Genomic DNA, 24500 nt, shown 5'->3' with positions numbered 1-24500 from the left:
CTGGTTGTCGGGTGGCAAATCTGCTGAAGAAGTTTCAAAAACGTCCCACTGTTAATTTCAGCAGGAGGTCCGGAAAATCCAAACTTCCAGGTTGCCCATCTGGAAATCCTCTGCCCCACCCACCTCTCTTCACAGCCTCGAGTTAGTATCAGGGCCACTGTGTCCAGGAAATCAGTTAGTTAATGTGTCAGTTCCCCCAGGACGTCACGTAGGTGGGATACAGTACATGACGAAGGTGGATTGTATTGAGGAAATGGAAGGAGTGATCAATTTTTCAAGGTGAGTGGTGCCAATAACTATGGAAAAATGAAGCCTTACTTCAATGCTTCTGAAATAGAAAATAGCTGATTTGTAATTACAGGTTTAATCTCCCTTATCCGGAACCACCCCTCGGCCGGAACCATTCCCGGCCACCGGGTGGCGCATGCGCAGAATTCCGACAGGAACAAATTGAAGTCCTTCCTCGCTGCCGACTCCCGCAATCGCTGGCCTGACCCCGCGATCCACCGCCCATCCCACGATCTCTCTGACGCATTCCCAGCCGCAAGCCAGCCAGCCCCGATATCCCCTTGCTCAGTACCTGTACCATCCAATTTAACGTGACCACCCCTCGTCCGGAAAAATCCCTCATCTGGGACAGGCCAGGTCCCGAGGGTTCCGGATAAGAGAGGTTCAACCTGTATTTGTTTTACACTTAACTTGCTGCTCAAGGTGCTCACCGAAGTGAATTAGTCAAACTTTTCTGGCTACAATTTGAATTCCAACAATTCACAACAATGTAAGCTCAGTACCTTGAGCTTCATTCCCTTATTTAAAAAAAAATCAATCAGCTAGTGTTAAAATAGATGGAACAGAACATAATGCATCGCAGCCTGTTTACAACCAGTAATTCTGAACAATTCCATTGAAATGTATCTAAAAATTTAAATGATTCTAATTTTACCAACACTACAGGCAGCGAGCTGAATACTGAAGTACTATTCTCTCATTCATGATAATATCTGTGATACAATTACCATATGTTAATGTTAAGCTATCACCACAATCAAATCTTACATATTTTAAATATTACATGTACAGATAAACTTTCATTTTCACATTGCACATATCTGGCCTACCAATCTGCATCAAAGAATCTTTGCTTGCTCTGAAGCAACTAACTGATGAGGCAAGAGTCCTGATGCATCAGGAAACTGGACATAAAGCAAAGCAAAAATAGATTTCAAAAGAGCAGCGCTTAAAAATAGTAAGATCTGATTGTAGGGATAATTTTATGTCAAGGCAAGTCTATGTCAGGAGTATTACTTCAACTCCTACACAAAATATAAATGCTAAGGAATTCTAAGAATTATTTTCCAGCATTGTACCTGCACTTGTAGGATGGGAACCGTGTGCAGTGAACCATCCGTCCGACTGTTTCCATATGGATGTTCCGTGAAATGTCTGGGGTTAGGGTTCATTATCTACTCCAGACAAGCTCCGTCCCATGTACTGGGCTATTGCAAAAGGTGTGCTCACTGGGATTACTTGTGCTGTTGCAAGTTCTTAAAGGACTAATTCTACGCATTATTCATAAAAAGCAATATGCAGAATTGGAAGAGCAAAGAAACATATTGCTAAGGAACAGGAATCAATTTTTTACACAAAAATGGAATGTAATGGGTGCTGTTATTATGTGGTTTTAGAAAATTAATACATGATTGACAGAGGACTGAGCATCACTGTGACTCACTGGGTTGAATCTGCAGTGCAGGGGAGAACTCAAAAATGCAAAAATATGTTAATCCTATCGACCATTGCTGTCCCAGATATAAGCGGATGGGGAAAATCCATTTAGCGGTATAAAGAATGCACAAACAAGGAAGGTTTTACCTGCCTGAATGTGGCAAATCACATGGTTGCAAAAACACCGTAAACTAAGGCATTTTGCACTGCGATAACTGATCAACACCTTTCATTTACTTGAACTCGCTTATTTGCTTTTCGCAATGTAAAGCTCGATAATGGTGGCGGCATTTCCTTCAAAAGCAACCTCAGTAGGTTGCAAAATCAATGGTGCAGTAAAATACTTAAAGGTTCCCCTGATGATATCCAAATAAATTGACAAAAGAAATTAAAGCAGCATTTTGAAATTAAAATCAACGAATCATGGGACTACCTTCACCACACGGACTGCAGCGGTTCAAGGCGGCGGCTCACCACCACTTTCTCAAGGGCAATTAGGGATGGGCAATAAATGCCAGCCTTGCCAGCAACGCCCATATTCCAGAACAAATTTTTTAAAAAATCATCTGGAATAAATTTCCATTTCATGTGAACTGAAGGGAATGGTTTAAAGTTTCGCACTAATGGACAGTTTTTGAAAGCATATTAGATGCCTTTCAGATGATTTTGCATGCATTGACTCCAGGCGACTGGAGTTGACGTCACCCAAATCCAGGCCGCTGATTCGAGCGTGGGCAGGTACAGCAGAAGCGATGAGGTTGGGTTGAAGGAGCGGCGAGAGATTGCAGAGCGATGTGCTTGGGGCCCAGAAGAGGCGAGGGCCCAGGGGCCGCACAGACCAGCCCATACTGCGCTATGTGTGCGCACTAGGTCCGTGCAGCAGAGCTGGTCTCCAGTCATCTTGGTTAATCCTTGTCACTGGACCAAGAACCAGCTCTGTCAACATGTGCAACGACGACCACATGTTAAAAAAGTCCAAGCAGAGGCATCTTCCACCCTTCAACATGTAGTTCAGGATCTGGTCCTTCATTGAAACATCTGCAAACTCATCCCTTTTTGGCGTGGAAGCAAGTCATCCTCGATACGAGGGACCGCCTATAATGATGATGCATCGAAAAAGATGGATTTCCCTAGGACGTTTTACTATGTTAAAGGTGCTATGCAAATGCAATTTGTCTTTTGGTTAGCAGTCAAGAACACCCTCCCAGGAGAAGAGCTGTTCAAACAGGCCTGATAGGAGACAGCAGTCATGATGATTGCTCTCTGCAGTAGCGAGAGGACCAGGCTGCAACAATGGCGTGCAGATCTAAGGAAAGGTGCCACGGTAATGTCACACGGCAGATTCCTTCAGTAAGTACCTATCCCAAGTGTGAACATCACAAAGCATGTCCTCAATCCTGATTACTCCTGCACTGCTTACCCTCCAAAGCTCTCATGCAACCTTTCAGTGTTTAATATGCATGGTCATTCAGCAGCATGGCACCATATGATATCTCCGCAAGATCTTACAAATCCCCTGGGAGGACAGGCGCACCAACATCAGCGTCCTCATTCAGGCCAACATCCCCAGCATTGAAGCACTGACCACACTCGATCAGCTCCGCTGGGCAGGCCACATAGTCCGCATGCCAGACACGAGACTCCCAAAGCAAATGCTCTAGTCGGAGCTCCTTCACGGCAAACGAGCCAAAGGTGGGCAGCGGAAACGTTACAAGGACACTCTCAAAGCCTCCCTGATAAAGTGCAACATCCCAACTGACACCTGGGAGTCTCTGGCCCAAGACCGCCCTAAGTGGAGGAAGTGCATCCGAGAGGGCGCTAAGCACCTCGAGTCTCAACGCCGAGCATGCAGAAATCAAGCGCAGACAGCGGAAAAGAGCATGCAGCAAACCAGTCCCACCCACCCCTTCCCTCAACAACTATCTGTCCCACCTGTGACAGAGTCTGTGGCTCTCGTATTGGACTGTTCAGGCACCAAATAACTCACTTCAGGAGTGGAAGCAAGTCTTCCTCAATTCCGAGGGACTGCCTATGATGATGATGATGACGACGACGACCATATGCAGGACATTTGGAACTGCTGTCGCACTGAAGTATGACACAACAAATCCTTCCAATTACACTGAGAAGAATGGCTGTCGTCCACCTGGAACCGCTTTATCTTCACATTTAATGATATTGGAAAAAGGCAAGAAGTGGTATGTGTCTGTGCTTAACATACACAAGTGCGTTCAAAGACAGCAACATATCTCAGCACCACTCAAAGCTTTGCTCTTACAAGTTCATGATATATATATATATGGCATATGAGCAAGGAGGCAGTTGTTTAACCTAACATTCACACTCTTCCCATTGTCATTTTAACTTAATATGGTCAAGTGCAAGTAAAAGTTTTCTATAACCAATGTTAGGAAGTATCCTGGATTGCTGTTGCATTATTCATAAATAAAGAGGCCTTGGAATAGCAAATGGGACAAAAATGGAGTGTGGGCGGGGGAACTATAAACAACTAACGACTAACAAAACACTAAGTGCATGTTGTTTTGTCAAATTGTTGACACCACCAATTTTTTGAATTCCAAATCTCAGTGGGGCTTCATTAAACCTCAGAGTACTAAATGCCTGCAACTTTCAAAATACATGCATATTTTCTATCCTACATAATCTACAATATTAATTTGTTTATACATTTCTAATGCTGAATGTACATTAAAGAGAAGAATTTGTATTTATACAGCACCTTTCACAGCGTTAGAACACAGCCAATCAAGTACTTTTGAAGTGTAGTCACTGTTGCAATGTAGGAAACTCCACAGTCTATTTTTGGACAGTAAGTTCCCATAAACAGCAACACGACAATGACCAGATAATCTGTTTTTTTAAGTGATGTAGGTTGAGAAATAAATCTTGGCCAGGACACGGCGGAGTATGCCCCTGGCTCTTCTTTGAAATAGTCCCACCATCATTAAGGTGCGACTTTTTGGTAAAGAAGATGACTAGACTGTCCTTCCTAATGCTTCTGTTTACTGATTTATGCTGTGTTTGCTACAATGGTTCACAGTTGATTAGGTAAGAAACTGCAATATGGTTGTTATTGCGGATGGCATTATAAAAGAGAATGAGAAAAGTTATCATCGTAGGCAGTCCCTCGGAATCGAGGAAGGCTTGCTTCCACTCTTAGCATGAGTTCTTAGGTGGCTGTACAGTCCAATACGAGAACCACAGTCTCTGTCACAGGTGGGACAGATAGTCGTTGGGGGAAAGGGTGGGCAGGGAGCCTGGTTTGCTACACGCTCCTTCCACTGCCTGCGCTTGTTTTCTGCATGCTCTCGGCGACGATACTCGAGGAGCTCAGCGCCCTCCCGAATGCACTTCCTCTACTTAGTGCGGTCTATGGCCAAGGACTCCCAGGTGTCAGTGGGAATGTCGCACTTTATTAGGGAGAATGAGAATGAGAAAAGTATAGAACTACTGAACCTCTGTAATTTAAAGCATGTGAATATATTGGAAATTTATTCAATTGTTGAAGAAAGGATAGATTAAAGTGTAAGACGGTTGATAAGCAGTGGCAGACATTTAAGGAGATATTTTAAAACTCTCAACAAAAATATATTCCAGTGAGAAGAAAAGACTTTAAGGGGAGAGAGAACCATCCGTGGCTAACTAAGGAAGTAAAACATGGTATCAAATTGAAAATAATGGCATACAAAGTGGCCAAGATTAGTGGGAGGCTAGAGGATTGGGAAACTTTTAAAAACCAGCAAAGGATGACAAAAAAAGAGAGAAGACAGGTGATGAGAGTAAACTGGCAAGAAATACAAAAACAGATAGTAAGAGTTTCGACAGGTACATAAAAAGGAAGAGAGTAGCTAAAGTAAAAGTTGGTCCCTTAGAGGATGAGACTGGGGAATTAATAATGGGGAACAGAGAAATGGCAGTGACTTTGAACAAATATTTTGTATCAGTCTTCACGGTAGAAGACACTAAAAACATCCCAATAGTGGATAATTAAGGGGCTATAGAGAAGGAGGAAATTAAAACAATCACTATCACGAAGCAAAAAGTATGCAGTAAAATAATGGGACTAAAGGTGGACAAGTCCCCTGGACCCGATGGCTTACATCCTAGGGTCTTAAAAGAGGCTGCAGAGATAGTGGATGCATTGGTTGTAATGTATCAAAATTCCCTGGATTCTGGAGAGGTCCCAACGGATTGGAAAACTGCAAATGTAATTCCCCTATTTAAAAAAGGAGGCAGACAGAAATCAGGAAATTATAGACCAATTAGCCTAACATCTGTCATTGGGAAAATGTTGGAGTCCATTATTAAGGAAGCAGTAGCAGGACATTTGCAGAGTCAGCATGGTTTTATGAAAGGGAAATCATGTGACAAATTTGCCGGAATTCTTTGAGAATGTAACGAGCAGGGTGGATAAGGGGGAACCAGTGGATGTGGTGTATTTCAATTTCTAGAAAGCATTCAATAAGGTGCCACATAAAAGATTACTGCACACGATAAATGCTCACGGGGTTGGGGGTAATATATTAGCATGGATAGCAGATTGGCTAAGTAACAGAAAACAGAGTCGGAATAAATGGATCATTTTCCGGTTGGCAAAGAGTAACTAGCGGGGTGCCAAAGGGATTGGTGCTGTGGCCTCAACTATTTACAATCTATATTAATGACTTGGATGAAGGAACCGAGTGTAATGTAGCCAAGTTTGCTGATGATACAAAGATGGGTAGGAAAGCAAGTTGTGAGGACGACACAAAAAATCTGCAAAGGGATATAGACAGGCTAAGTGAGTGGACAAACATTTGGCAGATGGAGTGTAATGTGGGAAAGTGTGAGCTTATCCACTTTGGCAGGAAAACAAAAAAGCAGATTATTAGTTAAATGAAGAGAAATTACAAAATGCTGCAATACAGAGGGATCGGGGAGTCCTTATGCATGAAACACAAAACATTAGTATGCAGGTACAGCAAGTAATCAGGAAGACAAATGGAATGATGGCCTTTAATGCAAAGGGGATGGAGTATAAAAGCAGAGAAGTCCTGCTACAACTGTATAGGGTATTGGTCAGGCCATACTTAGAATACTGCGAACAGTTTTGGTCTCCTTATTTAAGGAAGGATATACTTGCATTGGAGGCTGTTCAGAGAAGGTTCGCAAGGGTGATTCCTCAAATGAAGGGGATGACTTATGAAGAAACTCATGGGGAAATCGAGAACTAGGAGGTATAGTTTCAGAATAAGGGGTCGCCCATTTAAAACTGAGATGAGGAGGAATTTCTTCTCTCAGAGGGTTGTAAATCTGTGGAGTTCTCTGCTCCAGAGAGCTGTGGAGGTTGGGTCATTGAATATAATTAAGGTGGAGATTAGACAAATTTTTGAGCGATAAGGGAGTGAAGGGTTATGGGGAGCGGGCAGGGAAGTGGAGCTGAGTCCATGATCAGATCAGCCATGATCTTATTGAATGGCGGAGCAGGCTCGAGGGGCCAAATGGCCCACTCCTGCTCCTATTTCTTATGTTCTGATAAAGGCGACTGCAATCTTTATAGAGAATTAAGCTAAACAGTTAGCTCCTCAGTTAGTTCATATCTGTTGACTCTGCAATAGATAACAATTGAAGGCACATTACTTGATGTCCTCTGCACTTAACTCAGTTCAAAATATTCTCAATTCTAAGAATCGTAATATTGTTTAAATTACATACTTCCCTCCAATGTAATGAGACTAAATTAAGCATAAAAAGGAAAATAAAATTTTTTGCACTGCTAAACAAAAATCTTGAACTACCCAAACCGTTGCATTATTATATCCCATTGCTAGAGTTTACTATCCAGATATCTAGTTGTTCCCTAGTGTGTCAACCATTTCCAGACCAAAATGTTGGGTTATCTTAATGAAGTGGAACTGACAACAACATATTCTGTATGTCCCTCTGGCAATGTTTGCCATGGCAACAGAAATATGTGGATTCAATAGGTAAAGCACAAGAATATTTTGTTCTTGAATTGACATTCACTTACATCATTAAAGCTAACAAAATCTCCTTCCCCCCCACCTCCATACACATGTTATAGACTGGAGAAAATTGGGGGGCATGTCACAGTAAGGAATGTATACTCAGCACATAAACAGCCGTGTCAAAGGTCAAAGCAGGTATCAAAGGATAAGGAGCTACATTGGAAAGGGAGAGGAGTAGAAACACATACAAGCAGACTATTAAAAAACTGATTGGCATCATCCAGAAACGAAAATTTGCCAGTGTAGCATAGGAAGAGTTTCAGAAAGTGAAAGAGAGAATTAGACTAAAGCAGGAATCAAGACAAGATAAGTTATGATCTGCTGCAGTGATGCTGGAAGAGCAGGATAGGGATAACAACTTGTAGTTTTGTAAAATGACATAGTATTACATACAAAGTAGTACTACATTACATAATGTTTACAGCACAGAAACAGGTCAGCCCAACTGGTCAGCATTTATGCTCCATACAAGCCTCCTCCCACCCCATCAACATATCCTTTGATTCCGTTCTCCCTCATTAGCAAGCAATACTATCCACAAAGGAATCTGTGGAGGGTGGGGAAAGAGTGAAAGACATGACTATATAATTTTGTCTGTTTTTCTCCATGCAATATCGAGTTTTGTTTCACCATAACTTATGGCTCCTAGAGTTTGCCATCCATATTCCAAGTAGTGATCTAGCACGAAAGTGAATGACCAATATTATTTATCTCCTTCCTATAAACTTTGAAGAAGCTAAATTATAAACACTGCTACTCTTAATTACTCAAGCAAGATATCAGCTGGCCTCCTGGTTAAGTTGCTAATGCACAAGATATGCTGCACTTATCTTGTGGTTTAGTTATCTTCAGATACTCTCTATAACAGCACAAAGGCACACGAGTAAACACACTCACTTCGGCTATAGATTCAATTACACTGAAGAGCTTTATCTCAGTGCCTTGGCTATAAAACAAGGGCAATGGGTTATGTGAGTACAATGTCAAATACAAATATTATTCCTAGAGTCTTTGCAATTGATTTAACAATTACTCAGGCTAAGACGACAACTTCACCGAGCATTGTTCAATCAAGTTTAAACAAAGTTGCTTTTGCACAGAATATACATATTTTAATTACTTTCCTCAGCGTAAAATTAAACAGCCTTAAATTTACTCTATTTTTTCAATTTGTCAATTCAGAGCAATATTTGAAAGCAATTGTGTCTTCACATCTTACGTTGAAAACCAAACATGACCAAAGCTTGGCTTTGCTGCTACTGATCCACGGGACATTCTCACTTTAAGTTAGATAACCATATTAATCATTCCTCTATATCACTGCTAATTATTAAGAAATAAATTGGACAGCAACTTCCAGCATCCGCACATGCGCAGTGAAACACATGTTACAGTCTGAGTTGCCCTGCTCATCCAGAACCTTTGCTGTACCAGCATCTCGTCAAGAGACTCGGCATTCAAATATGTGATATATATCCACTAAACGCGCCACAAAAAGTTAGGGCTTTGTCCATTCATGTACAAGTGAATTTTTAACAGCATGATCAGTCTTAATTACTGCCAAACAACTTCTCTGACACTGAGAATTAACTTTTACAAATGTGGAGTCTCATTCCTTCAGATTTTAATTATTAAGAAAAAAAAGACTTGCATTTATATAGCACCTTTCACGACTACCGGATGTCTCAAAGCACTGTACAGCTAATGAAGTACTTTTGGAGTGTAGTCACTGTTGTAATGTGGGAAACGCGGCGGCCAATTTGCGCACCGCAAGCTCCCACAAACAGCAATGTGATAATGACCAGATAATCTGTTTTTATGTTGATTGAGGGATAAATATAGGCCAGGACACCGGGGATAACTCCCCTGCTTTTCTTCAAAGTAGAGCCATGAGATCTTTTACGTCCACCTGAGAGGGCAGATGGGGCCTTGGTTTAATGTCTCATCTGAAAGTCGGCACCTCCGACAGTTCAGCACTCCCTCAGCACTGCAGTGGAATGTCAGCCTAGATTTATGTGCTCAAGTCCCTGGAGTGGGAACTGAACCCACAACCTTCTGATTCAGAGGTGAGTGTGCTACTCACTGAGCCACAGCTGACATATTGTTGGAGATTTAAAAACATTACAAAATTTAAATAACTTTTCTTCTTACTTTTTCTTTCAGTCTCTCTCTCTCAATCCCATCTTTCTTTCCCTTTTTTTATTTCACTTTCTGTACATTGGCATTGAATTAAATATTCAAACTTACACTTCCTGGTTCAGATTCTGCGTGCGTCAGTAAGGATTCTTCAATCCGATTGGTTAAGGAGATGCGCAGTTGCTTTCCCTGTTCACGCAGGTCCCAGAACCCCTAGAGGCCGCCGTGCTGTTTTTGATTTCTAATACCCGCAAGTTCCAGTACGAAAGCCGACAGAAAGTCTGTGGGCAAGTATAAATGTAACGAGCGGCGAGCGCCATTCGTTCGCCACTGACCGCGAAATATGAAAACTGCTGAACAATATACCCTGCCATTGGAAGGAACTGAAGATAAGCATCGCAGCAAACCCTTCAATTAAAATACTGTTAAAATGACTTTGCTTTGCGGCCTCCTTCAGTAAAGGGCATCAATAGGTGAACAAAAGCGTACCTGCAAGAATAACTAGATTATTTTTAAATTGCTAACAGAGAGAAGATTTCCTTTGTGTGCCATGCGCAACAAAACTGTGATCACATTTGTTATAAGTAGATTTACAATTGTGTTACACAGTGTAGAAAGGAAATGTCACTATTGAGTGAAATTCTAGCTATACCCTGTAAAATTGCTGAGCAATAACTGTGCGTGCATCATATCACCACAGGAAACCAGTTTACCATGTTCCTGTCATGAAATCAAAACACCGCAAAACTCCAATGTTCCTTTATCCTGATTTGCATAAAGCTCCCTAATCTAACCCATATTTCACGTAAGTAATTGTCCCCCATGTGTGAAACAATTCTGTGCAGTCTGCAATTGATGCCCCATGATCATTTGTTGGTTACCACTGCACCTGACCAATTATGGTTCATCCCAGATTAAATTCGGCAGAAATACAAAAAATTCACAACCCTGCCGTGACAACACATTGAGCTCAATTTTGGGCAGGAGTTGCTCCGTTTTTTTTTTGGAGTAACTTGGTTTTTCTGGTGTAACTTAAAAATCCATATTTTCCTCAATCAATTTGCACCAGTGTAACTGAGTTCGTTACGATTATTTTAGTTTCGTTTTTTTTTCTCAAAAGGGGGCGTTGCCAACCACCTATGCCAGTTCTGTCCATTTAGGCAACTTTGGACAGCTAATAGTTACTCCATTTATACTTAGGCCAGTGTATGTGGCCACTTCAGAAAATCCTTGCGGAGAGTTAAAGAAATCAGCGCAGGTAGGGACATCGGAGGCCATTCGGCCTGGGATGGGGCGGGAAACAGAGAGGACCTGCCTGCACCTAAACCACCAAACCTTGCAAACAAAAAGTAGTAAGAATTCAGTAAGAAATAAAAAATTGAAGTAAGTCCTACCTTCATCTTCAAACTCGACCCGGGAAGGCAACGGGCTGGCTGGTGCAGGAGGCCACTCAGCCAGGGCTCGGGGCGAGCGGGCAGGAGAACTGATAAGAAATCATCGCCCCAAGCCCTGGCTGAGTGGCCCCCTGGCGCGATCGATCTCTTAGAAATCGTACCGGGAGGCCACTCGGCCTGGGCTAGGGGTGGGAGCGATTCCAGTAGCCGGCATCAGGTCCCTCAGAGCGGCTGCAGCAAGACACGGGGAGACTGGGGGCGAGGAGCTTCTGCGCATGCGCGGACTCCACTGCGCATGTGCAGACGTCCCGGCATAGTTTTCGGCGCAGAACGCTGGCTCCACCCCCAACTCAACTGACTACGCTGCGTGACTACAGGGAAGAGGCCAGACAGCAGCCAAAGTGGAAAGGAAATTTTTCAGCGCACTTTGTAATGGAGAAAAGAGGCGCAACTCCAGTAAGTGCGTCGAAAAACGGGCTGGGCCAAAATTGAGACCAATATAACTAATTTTGTATATGTTTGCTACCATACCTGGGTGAAACTAGTTCCTCCAAAAAAAAACAGAAAATACATTTCCACCCAAATCAGAGATTAATTTGCTATTTCAATGACATTGATTGGTCAGCTCTGGCTATTACGAAGTCACAGAATTTCTACCCTTTCCAAAACTTTGTATAACTTACTGCTTCTATTGATGTGGTACAAAGGAATCAAGGACAAATCCTTAACTGGATCTAACTTACAACAGACAAGCAACTATAAATTTTCTTAAATACTTGTTAGATGCAAATAGGAGGTTCCAGACTGATTTCTGATCCACGGTCCTTTACCTCGATTATACAGATCCAGCGTGTTAATTAATCTGTTTTTGATACATTAGAAAAAGTCTCCGCCAATCTCTTTCCAACAAATAGCATACAAACTCTACATCTGTATCAAATGGAAAGGCTAAGGGAGAGGCTGCAGTAGTGCAATGAAATCATGAATGCACAATTTTGTAAACTGCATGCTTTAAAAAAAATTTGCACTTTCACAGCAAAGCATAAAGCATGCGACTGCTGTATGTCATACAGAGAAACAGATAAGTACAGAACAGAACAGAAGAAAGCTTAAAAGATCTAAAAAGCCAGCCAAATAGTAACAGACAGTCTGTCTAACAACTGTAATAAAGATAACTATAAGCGTGTAAATTCCTACCTGAAGGCAAATTGCAAGATTCACTCTGCAGCCAAATGATGTACTAACTGCTCTTGGATTAAGGTTCAGGTCCTTAAATAACTTAGAAAAAGACTGGGTAAGCGCTATTCGAGGGCGCTCTTCTGCGACAACAACGCACGTCCGTACACGAGATAGATCCAATCCCCTCGTCTGAACATAGAAAAACACAACAAATAGGCAAAAGATAATCAAAAAAAATTATTGAACTGTGAAATAGTGTTAACGTTCAGGGTGAAAAATCTGCCATTAATGTTTATTGCTATTCTGCTTAATTTGGCAATTTTGCATTCCATGGAAAATCTAAATTAAACGCGTAACCGTTACCCTATCTATGGAGCCTAAAATCCGCAGACACCCCAACATTTCCTTGCCGGACCATCAGTGGGAATCACTGGAATGGCTAGAAACTAGGCCATGTCCTGACCCAGCACATAAGTTTCCAGGATGGCTTGTGGTCATTACATAAGTAAAATGATAGCTTCCAATAACTTTGCTACACTAAACAGAAATTTACTCTAATCCTAGTTGGGACATTTTTATAGAGGAAGTTTCACCATAAATACCCCTTAAAATATATATATTTAAAAATAATTATAATTAACTTGGTGTGCTTTTGACTTGATGTTTTTTTGGAATGCTTATTAAAAAGGTAAGTGTAGAAGTTGCAAGGCCCAACATTGTCAGGAGTTGAAAAAGATTAAACAATTTAGCTTTCCCACACTGTCTAACCCAATGATTTCTTTCAGTCCATTCTTGTCACTTTCCTTCCCAAAATTGTTTCATCGGTATTTACCATTTAAGCAAATGTAAACCAAAAAAAGCTCATTTTAATTTTGTTTAATAAACATGATTTTCAGAGCCGGTTATGATGGTGAGTCTTTCTCTCGATAAAACAATTGATCGTGCAGAAGGTCTCAAGAACATTTATAAACCATTACCTGAAGAAACTGATTTGCAAATTCACAAATGGATATAACATTTTCAAACAAAAAACTATCTCTGTACTTCCTGGGTGTAAGGGTGGTGGAACAGAACCTTCAGTAGCTAGAGCAGCCACCATATAACCAAAGCCAGAATGTTTGGCTCCGGTACTTGGGCTGGTAGCACTGATTGGGGAACCCCCAGAAAGATGATGTAGATATTGTGGGACTGCTTTAAAAAATATATATATTTTTTAAATGTGGTCGAAAACCTTGAGGGAGGCGGGAGGGCTGCGATCTTGGCCTGAATTTCCAGGTGCTCCCCCGAGCTGGTAGGCTGGTACACTTGGTTCCGCCAGGTATCAGCTATACTCTGGTTTCCCAGTGAAGATCCAGAACATGGAAACTTCAACATTATGGGCTGGATTTTCATTGGGCTTGCGCTTCTATTAGCCCTCCGGAAGGGCGGTTATGTGTCTGCAAATGATTTCCGGCCGGGCGGCCAGCTAGCCAGCTTCTGGCGCCCCACCACGAGATCTGGTGCCGGTTTTACAGCGGCGCTGAGCAGTACCGCCCGGGAGCGTCGAGCCGGTGTGCAACGCTCCTGTTATCGTCCCGATCTCAAAATCTGTTTCGTGCTGACCCTGCAGAGCCCCGCAGCCAACCCGCCTGAAAAACCAGGTGGTCGGAGCTGTCCCAACGGTGGTGAGAGAAGGAATGACTGCATGAGGTAAGTGCGATTGTTTGTTTTTTTGTTTTATTTTTGCGATTTGTCTTTATGTGGGGTGAGCAAGATATTGGGAATGTTTTTTGTGTCGATTTTTTTTCCATGGAGGTCCCTCTTCAGGCACGTCTCTTTAGCTTGGGATTTTCAGTTGCTCAGCTGGCCTAGCGCCCTAAGAGAGAGGTGTGGAACATATAATAACAGAAAATGCTGGAAATACTCAGCAGGTCAGGCAGCATCTGTGGAGAAGAAGCAGAGTTAACATTTCAGGTCGATGACCTGTTGTTGCAGAGGTGTAGAACGCCTCCCTTAGCGCTCCGCTCCGCACTCGGGGCCCAGCGGCTGAATTTTGCGGCTGCAGACGCAAGCCATTTCCCGCCGCAACATTTACCACCCTGCCGCCATTATCGCCCGAAAAAGCCTCCAACCGAAAATCAGCCTTTGGCGTTCCTCCCTCTCCCCCACTTGACATTGAGAGCCATGTTTGGGCAGGTGTTTCACATTATTGTGCTACAACAACAATAGGCTGGATTTTCAGCTTTTTGCATTTTTGCCCATTTCCGGGCGCACTTCGTGATAGATTCAAATATTTAGCACCGGGTTAACATTAGCGCCAGAGCGAGCAACTGTCGGCAAATGAAAGTTCACGAGGAGTATTAGCATTAACTCCGGTGTTGCACCATATAACGTGTGCGCCGGAGCAGAAAGTTCCGGTGTGTAAAAAAAAAAAAATCGCCCATTCTGCGCATGCGCAAATTTAATTTTTTTCTTCTCTCCCTTCTGTCCGATCGCAAACACTAATGCAGGGCACAGCCGCGCGCATGCGCAGTACACCCGGGGCTGAATCAACCATTTTACACTTGGATTTTGATGATGGAGGACGATGATTCCAGACAGCGTGCCAGGCGATTCAGCCACGAGGCTAATGAAGCTCTCGTGGGGGCTGTGGAAAGATGGCAGCAGGAGTTGCATCTTCGGGGTGGTTCTACACCACTGCTCGTGATATTTAGAAGGATTTGGAGGGAAATCGCTGAGAAGGTCTCTGCCTCAGAATCTGGAATCAGGACCGGCATACAGTGCCGAAAGAAGTTTAGTGATCTTTCAAGGGTCGTTAGAGTGAGTACAATTTTAATTCAGGCATTCCTTCATTACTTCAATTATAAATATGACACACTTTGTTATCGTGCTGATGATTCCTCACAGCATTCTGTGGTTTGCCTCCTAAAATGCATGACACATAGGTGGGCTTAATTTGGCACCTTACTTGCCATGCGTGATCTTTACACATTATTAAGATTGCTTTCTTCAATCTCATTAAGATGGCTCCGCATTTCGATGTCCTCTTGATGAACCACATGCAGCTTCCAAGGCCATTCAACAGAGGACTCTATTACATTCAGACAGTATGGTACAAGGGCTTTGGTGGCTATCTGTGCCACAAGAGAAGATGGACCCTCATGGAACCATTCCCATTTTCAACTTTGCAGGCCAAGAAGTCACACTATCGCCGCGAGCAGGTGCACACAGGCCGCGGACCGCCTCAGACCCTGCCACTCACCGACATCGAGGAGAGAGTAGCAGGCCTCATCGGCGCCTCAGGTCGGGTAACTGCCGTTGGGGGCGCTGACCCTCGCTCGGATACTAAGGGCAAGTCCTGCACACTCCCTGGGCTAGGTTGGGGCAATGTCCTGCTGTGTCTCTGGACTAGGGTTGGGGCAATGTCCTGCACACTCCCTGGGCTGGGTTGGGGCAATGTCTTGCAGTGTCTCTGGACTAGATATAATGGAGTAGCAGCGGTCCTTCAAATCAGCCTGTGCCATGCAACTTTCCTCATGTCACCCTGCCCCTCCCCTGCTGCTAACCACTCATCTGTTGCTTTCTACTTCCAGATGACCAGTCACAGGGGAAGCATCCCTCAAGGGACCACTCCACATCAGGCCATCGTCTGGAGGGGGAGGAAGAGGAGGATACGGATGAGCCGACTCCGGCACAGTCTCAATCGATCCCTGTTCCACTACCGGCACTCAGCTCCTCTGAGAAAGACATGATGTTCTCGGGATTTGACGAGATAGACACTTCTGGGACCAGTGGCGTGCAGCAATGCAGTGCTGGGATTGAATCCCGCATGCCATCTCGCCGGAGGGCGAGTCGGGAAAGTCGGTCTGCTGACAGACAGGCAGATTTGGAACTGGACATGGTGGGAATGTCCAGGGAGAACATCCAGGTCAGCCATCAGCTCCTTGATGTCTTGGGTAGGATTCCCACAAGCATCGACAGTCTCAAAGCGACCATTACGGAAGTAGGGTCATAGATTGCCGATGTGAGCCGTGATACCTGCGAGGCCATCAGTGCCCACACGAGGCTCATGGCCTCCAGCAGCGACGGTGGAGTCCCGGAGAATCTGGTGCGAACCCTTGCGGAATATGGCACATCACAGGCACAAGCTCTGCTTCAGCTTAGGCAGGTGATGCAGTCCATAAACCCTCCCGCCATAACTCTCTGCGTTCCCCACCGTCACACCCAAACCAAAACCATCTGTGGCTGGCGATGCCGATGAAGAGGCTTGCCAATCAGAAGCCAGGCCTGCAATGCCACAAGCTGGGCCAGTGTTTCCCCAGGGGGCATCTCCATTGTCTCTCCCCCCAACACAGCAGCGCTCTGGCAACGTTGCTGCACGCCATCTTGGTATCACGTTGAGTAGGAGCAACAGGCAAAGGAGGGTGATAAGGGGAAGGGGGCAAAAGCTGGTGGTAAAAAAAATAGTGGGACTGGGTTTGCTGCATTATGTTGCTGATGCTGGATTCATTGTCTGTTTAATGTCACACTGTTATTATGATCTGGATTATGTTGCTGATAATGTTGTTGAATGATCACACTGCAGCTAATTATTTTATGTTATTTTATAAAGTTTCACAATGAAGGTTACATTAAAAGTTTACAATGTTACAATGTTTAATAAATCACCATTGGCAAATCCTGTCCCCTCATGATGGCTAAGTTGTGTAGCATGTAGCACACCACAATGAACTCAGAGACCTGCTGAGGGGAGTATTGCAAGCAGCTTCCAGAGTGGTCCAGGCATCGGGAGTGTTGCTTGAGCACTCCAATTGTCTGTTCGACGATGTTGCGTGTGGCTGCATGGCTCTCATTATAGCGATGCTCGGCTTCTGCCTGAGGGTTCTGGAGGGGAGGGGGGGTCATGAGCCACGTGGCGAGGCCGTAACCTTTATCCCCCAGCATCCAGCTCTGGCTTTGTGTTTGACGCTGGAACATGTGTGAGACACTGCTCTCACGCAAGATGAAATCATCATGGATTAAGGATAGTGTTAAATCCAAGGAAGAGGCATATAAATTGGCCAGAAAAAGCAGCAAACCTGAGGACTGGGAGAAATTGAGAATTCAGCAGAGGAGGACAAAGGGTTCAATTTGGAGGGGGAAATTAGAGTATGAGAGGAAGCTTGCTGGGAACATAAAAACTGACTGCAAAAGCTTCTATAGATATGTGAAGAGAAAAAGATTAGTGAAGACAAATGTAGTCCCTTGCAGATAGAATCAGGTGAATTTATAATGGGGAACAAAGAAATGGCAGACCAATTGAACAAATACTTTGGTTCTGCCTTCACGAAGGAAGACACAAATAACGTTCCGGAAATACTAGGGGACCGAGGGTCTAGCGAAAAGGAGGAACTGAAGGAAATCCTTATTAGTCAGGAAATTGTGTTCGGGAAATTGATGCGATTGAAGACCGATAAATCTCCAGGGCCTGATAGTCTGCATCTCAGAGTACTTAAGGAAGTGGCCCTAGAAATAGTGGATGCATTGGTGATCATTTTCCAACAGTCTATCGACTCTGGATCAGTTCCTATGGACTGGAGGTTAGCTAATGTAACGCCACTTTTTAAAAAAGGAGGGAGAGAGAAAACGGGGAACTATAGACCGGTTAGCCTGACATCAGTAGTGGGGAAAATGTTGGAAGCAGCGCATTTGGAAAGGAGTGACAGGATCAGTCCAAGTCAGCATGGATTTATGAAAGGGAAATCATGTCTGACAAATCTTCTGGAATTTTTTGAGGATGTAACTAGTAGAGTGGAAAAGGGAGAACCAGTGGATGTGGTGTATTTGGACTTTCAAAAGGCTTTTGACAAGGTCCCACACAAGAGATTGGTGCGCAAAATTAAAGCACATGGTATTGGGGGTAATGTATTGACGTGGATAGGGAACTGGTTGGCAGACAGGAAGCAGAGAGTCTGGATAAATGGGTCCTTTTCAGAATGGCAGACAGTGACTAGTGGAGTGCCGCAGGGCTCAATGCTGGGACCCCAGCTATTTACAATATATATCAATGATTTAGATGAAGGAATTGAGAGTAATATCTCCAAGTTTGCAGATGACACTAAGCTGGGTGGCGGTGTGAGCTGTGAGGAGGATGCTAAGAGGCTGCAGGGTGACCTGGACAGGTTAGGTGAGTGAGCAAATGCATGGCAGATGCAGTATAATGTGGATAAATGCGAGGTAATCCATTTCGGTGGCAAAAACATGAAGGTAGAATATTATCTGAATGGCGGCAGCTTAGGAAAAGGGAAGGTGCAACGAGACCTGGGTGTCATGGTACATCAGTCATTGAAGGCTGGCATGCAGGTGCAGCAGGCGGTGAAGAAAGCAAATGGCATGTTGGCCTTCATAGCTAAGGGATTTGAGTATAGGAGCAGGGAGGTCTTGCTGCAGCTGTATAGGACCTTGGTGAGGCCTCACCTGGAATATTGTGTTCAGTTTTGGTCTCCTAATCTGAGGAAGGACATTCTTGCTATTGAGGGAGTGCAGCGAAGGTTCACCAGACTGATTCCCGGCATGGCAGGACTGACATATGAGGAGAGACTGGATCGACTGGGCCTGGATTCACTGGAGTTCAGATGAATGAGAGGGGATCTCATAGAAACATATAAAATTCTAACGGGACTGGAAGGTTAGATGCAGGAAGAATGTTCCCAATGTTGGGGAAGTCCAGAACTAGGGGTCACAGTCTAAGGATAAGGAGTAGGCCATTTAGGACTGAGATGAGGATAAACTTCTTCACTCAGAGAGTTGTTAACCTGTGGAATTCTCTTCCGCAGAGAGTTGTTGATGCCAGTTCGTTAGATATATTCAAGAGGGAGTTCCATATGGCCCTTGCGGCTAAAGGGATCAAGGGGTATGGAGAGAAAGCAGGAACGGGGTACTGAGGTGAATGATCAGCCATGATCTTATTGAATGGTGGTGCAGGCTCGAAGGGCCGAATGGCCTACTCCTACACCTATTTTCTATGCTGCCTGGATATTGGACATTGACTGCCATGATGCGCTGAGTATGGTCGCAGACGATCTGTACATTCATGGAGTGGAATCCCTTTCGGTTTTGGAAAACCTCTGCATTCTGTAAAGGTGCTCGCAGGGTGATGTGCATACAGTCAAGTGCACCCTGATCCTTGTGGAAGCTCGCAATTCGTGCAAAACCTGCAGCCCTCTCATTCTGGGTCTCCTTGGTCATTGGGAAGTTTATGAAGTCAATTCTGTGTGCGTACAGTGCATTATTAACCTGGCGAATGGAGCAATGTGTAATTTACTGTGAGATGGAACATATGTCTGCCGCTGATGCCTGAAAGGAGCTGGAGGCATAGAAGGCAAGTGCTACAGTCACCTTCACCTCAACGGGCAGTGCAGTCATGTTGCCGTTGGTAGGCTGTAGGTCTGCCTTTATGAGCTGGCATAGCTCTGTGACCACCTCTTTTTGGAAGTGCAGCCTTCAAACACACTGTGCCTCAGAGAGCTGGAGGTATGAGCGATGTTCCCTGTAAACTCGTGGGGGGTAAGGCCTTCTCCCCGTACATCTGCGATATCTTCGATTACATTGCAAATGATAATCAATAGCCTTAATCATAGAATCATAGAAGTTTGCAGCACGGAAGGAGGCCATTTCGGCCCATCGTGACCATGCCGGCCAACAAGAGGCTATCCAGCCTAATCCCAGTTTCCAGCTCTCGGTCGATAACCCTGCAGGTTACGGCACTTCAGGTGCACATCCAAGTACTTTTTAAATATGGTGAGGGTTTCTGCCTCTACCACCCTTTCAGGCAGTGAGTTCCAGACCTCCACAACCCTCTGCGTGAAGAAATTTTCCCTCAAATCCCCTCTAAACCTTTTACCAAGTACTTTAAATTTATGTCCCCTAGTTGTTGACCCCTCTGCTAAGGGAACTAGGCCCTTTCTATCCACTAGATCAAGGCCCCTCATAATTTTATACACCTCAGCCTCTTGTTTCAGCTCGAAGCCGTATGAATATAGCAGCCTGGATTACTGGCTCTCCACCTAGCATGGCCCCCATCTTTTAAAATGTCCTTATATGTCCTTTATAAAACAAACTAGAGACTCACATAAACTTCACAATCCAAAGTATGTAGTAACGCAGTGTTCTTCTCTCAATCCTTTTAATCACTCTCAACTGCAACTTCCTCCTTCATTTTCAAGATGGCGCCATTAGCACCTGGTGTACCCTGGGTCCGCCTGGTTTCTCGGGGCGGGTTCTTGGACGGACGCTCAATTGGGCAAAATACTCGAAAGTTCCGCCCGGGACACTAGCGCAGTGATGCATGACGATTTATGTCATCCAAACGGTCAAAGCAGCAGCGGGGCGCTAAGTTTTCGCCGAAAATTCACCCCGGGCGCGCCCCAAAAAATCATTTTTGCGCTCTACCGAGGTGCTAAATGGGTCACAAATGAGCCGAAAATCCAGCCCAATATAGATGATTTGAAGATTGCTGCTCATTGCATATGGTCCTCTAAGATTCAAGAAAGCGCAACGGTGAATGAAGGAACATTGAGGAGTGATTTCTCAGTTTAATGTTTACATACAAACCTGATTCACTCAATTTGGTAACTTACTTAATTTACAAACATTTCTAGACTTTGATGGCTATTATGTCCATTACTACACAGCTACCAACTATAATAACTGCATTTCAAGAATTAATCCACAACCGCACACAATTAGGCAAAGATTAAAAGCAGGCCTCCAATATTTGAATGAGCCTGCAGATTAAACCGTAGCATTGAAGATTAGCAGTCATAAAAATAAAAATCATTAACCTTGAGTGATTCAGTTTGCGAGCCGAGCCCCTTTGTGCAGAGTTCCATGACAGAGTATGAGCAGAAGGTGTCTCGGACCTTATACTGACTGACAGCAAGGAGCCACAGCGAGGGATTTATCTCCAGTTCTGAAGGAGGGATGAGGATGGACTGGTGCCCTGAGTAGACACTGCAAAGAAAGAAGCCTGTGCATTAACATAGGCAGAACTACATACTAAAGCATAAGCAGGTTAGGTGATGCTTGACTAATGTAATTTAATGTTTGAGGAAATCAGAGTGTATAAAGAGATGCACATTGTCTGTATGGATTTTCAGAAGACCTTTGATAAGTTGCCACTTGGTATGAAAATTATGGCACATGGTATTGGAGAGATGGGCTGGAGGAAGAAAGCAGAGAGCAAAATGGCTGCTTTTCCAATTGACAGATGTGGGTAGTGGTCTGCCTCAGGATTCTGTTCTGGTACCAATTTTATTTTAAGGGCAAGTAGATGGCAGATGCAGTTTAATAGTGGAAAGGAAATTGGGGAAAATAACTCGAAATGTAAGACTTAGTAGAGTGGAGGGAGAGAGATCGATCGATCTCACGGTGCCGATAAATAGATCTTTAACGTGAAAATGAAAGTAGAAAAGGCTATAAAATATAAAAGGAAAAAATGAATGCTGAATTTGTGCCAGATATTTGATTAAGCCATAGTTGGAGTATATGTGCAGTTCTGAACACCCACTACGTGAAGTATATTCATGTTATGGGTATAGCAAAGATATACCAGGAACAAGAGTTAAGAGGAAAAACTTGAAAAAGTGAGACTTTTTCCACTGGAACAAGAAAAAATGTCAAATTATGAGAAGTTTTGAGAAATTAAATAGTGAAAGACCGTTTCCAGTGGTTGATGAATCATGCAACATTTTACCACAAGTGGCTGTTCAGCCAGAGATTATCTAATCATTTAAAAGGGAATTGGATAAGGATATGGAGAAATGGAATTAGAGTAAATTGTTGTCCTAAACATCCAAGTGAGAAGTATTAGCGATTTCAATGCCCTCCATTAGAAACGATAACGTTTTCCTAACCAATTAAGATTTGCGTTCTCCTGAGAGCTTAAACGACAGATCAAGTAAAATATTAGAACATTAGCAATAGCACAGAGTGCAAGGGTCCACTTTCTGTGCTGAAAATTCTGTGTTTTGTCACCTGAATACTGTACCCACAACAAAAAGTTTGGAAGTACTTCACTCAAAAATTGATGATGATTAAATAATGCTTTAATACATTATTTGCTATTTACTATCTTTTTACACTATTACATCGAATTCAGAAACACAGCTGTTACTAGATGTACTCTGATCACGAGAATCGTTTGCGTCTTCATATTAGCAGGAACAATTTGAAATCATCATGCGAACCAAAATCCACTTTTTTAAAAATAAAAGAGAAAGGCTTTCATTGCTAATGGAGAACGCTGAACTCCCCAATAGTTTTTTCAACCTCTGGTTGCAACTGCTTTGCCGTTGAGGTAGTTTACTTACTGTCCCAATTTAGATAATGTTGTTGTGCACTGACAAATTTGCTGTTAACTACTTTTTTTAAGCAACCAATCCGCTGGATTACTGGAAGTCCAGTTTAGGGCGATTTACAATCGTAACTGGGCATGTTTGTGTTGTTTAAAGAGACGAGAGAATGTGAAGAGAGTCTCGATCGCTAACGAGTATTCATTAAAAAAATATTTTTTAAACTGCGCAAGATGACAGCTTGTGATTTAGAATTGGCTGCAGATAACGCCTGTTTGCATTTATAAGGCAAGAGAATCGTAAAATCTATCCCTAAATTAATCAGAATTTGGTTCAGGAAAACATTAGTCATTGGTTGCTTGGCTTCACATATGCATCAGATACCGAAAAATTCCAAAATGAGTCAACTCTATACGCGTCAATAAAACTGATGCCATCAACCAGTTGACAAAGCAGTTATATATGAAGCAGCCTAGAGCAACAATTTTATCCATTTTTTAAACAAAATTCCAACAAAGCAAATAAATCATTATATAAATGAGTCTACTGTTATACAACATTGGACAGCTTAAAAATGTCATATTTTTGTGCATCACAGATGGTTGGTGGATAAATCAATAAAATGTAAGAAGTCTCTCATTGGTTTTGAGCTGGTTTGTGAAGGAGTGATGTGCCTAAAACTAACTCGAGACAGCCTTCACCTTCCTAATGTAACCCAGCCATCTGTTACTTTATATGCATTTCCAATCTGTCCGAGAAAGTCTGTAAATAATAGTCTCACGCGATTAATGCTATATTCAATATAGCATTCCTTTGGGTCTGACTTTTTGGTCTGCTGGGAATTTAAAAGTAACTGAAAAGATGATTACAACAGAGAGTTTATTTTTCTCAGTTATTTCAATGCATTCTATTTGATATATTATTAGGACAAACAACACAATACAGAAAATTATTCACAGCTTCAAGTAGTGTGTGTTTTAACTGGATTAAGCCACGTCCTCAAGAGCAAAATATTTTATATTTATAATAAGGTACTTGCTATCTTGAAGACCAACACTGCATGAAAAGGAAATTGAATTACATTTTGAAGGCATAAGAGTATTATAAGAGATTCTTACTTTTGGGGAAAGCTGGAAAAATACTTCATTTACATCCCAGACAATCATGAATGCATCACCTGTTATTAGTTATTTAAAAAAAAATTAATGTTACTAGTTAAACACTTAAAGTTATGGGTGGATAAATTGGTTCATGTCCATTTACAGGCTGACATGCTTGCTGCACACAATATATAAATGCTCATTAGTAAAGCTTGCATTTATATAGCACCTTAACATATCCTTATGATATCCAAAATCTTTTTTTGAGGTGCAGTCACTGTCATTATGCAGACAAATGCAACAGCCAATTTGCACATTGCAAGTTCCCACAAAGAAGATGCATAACCAGTTAAACTGCTGGGTTTGATTGAGGGGAGAATATAAGTTTGGAGAACTCCCTGCTCATCAGATAATACGAAGGGACCTTTTACAGCCACCTGAATAGGTAAATGGGGCCTTGGCGTAGTGCCTCATCTGAAAGCTGCCACTTTCTCAGTGCTGCACTGCAGTGTCGGCCCACATTAGGTGCTCAAGTTCGGGGGTGAAGATTGAATCCACAAATTTCTGGCTCAGAGGAAAGAGTGTTACCAACTGAACCAAGCTGTCATTAGCCCTTTAATGCTGCAA

General features: G+C 43.1%; 1 protein-coding gene across 1 annotated transcript in view; it reads right to left on the bottom strand.

Moving 5' to 3' along the window:
• LOC139264688 (disco-interacting protein 2 homolog C) overlaps nucleotides 1-24500 on the bottom strand; it is a 622729-nt gene that overhangs the window by 43058 nt on the left and 555171 nt on the right. The window contains exons 32-33 of the mRNA XM_070881594.1: nucleotides 21265-21433; nucleotides 12482-12652 (exon numbers count right to left, since the gene is read on the bottom strand). Of these exons, the coding sequence (XP_070737695.1) occupies nucleotides 12482-12652; nucleotides 21265-21433 (340 nt within the window). The remainder of the gene's footprint in view (nucleotides 1-12481; nucleotides 12653-21264; nucleotides 21434-24500) is intronic.

The sequence above is a fragment of the Pristiophorus japonicus genome, chromosome 5, assembly GCF_044704955.1.
Source record: "Pristiophorus japonicus isolate sPriJap1 chromosome 5, sPriJap1.hap1, whole genome shotgun sequence".
NCBI lineage: Eukaryota > Metazoa > Chordata > Chondrichthyes > Pristiophoridae > Pristiophorus > Pristiophorus japonicus.
Note: the sequence above shows the minus strand (reverse complement) of the source record. Positions and strands in the feature narration are given on the sequence as shown.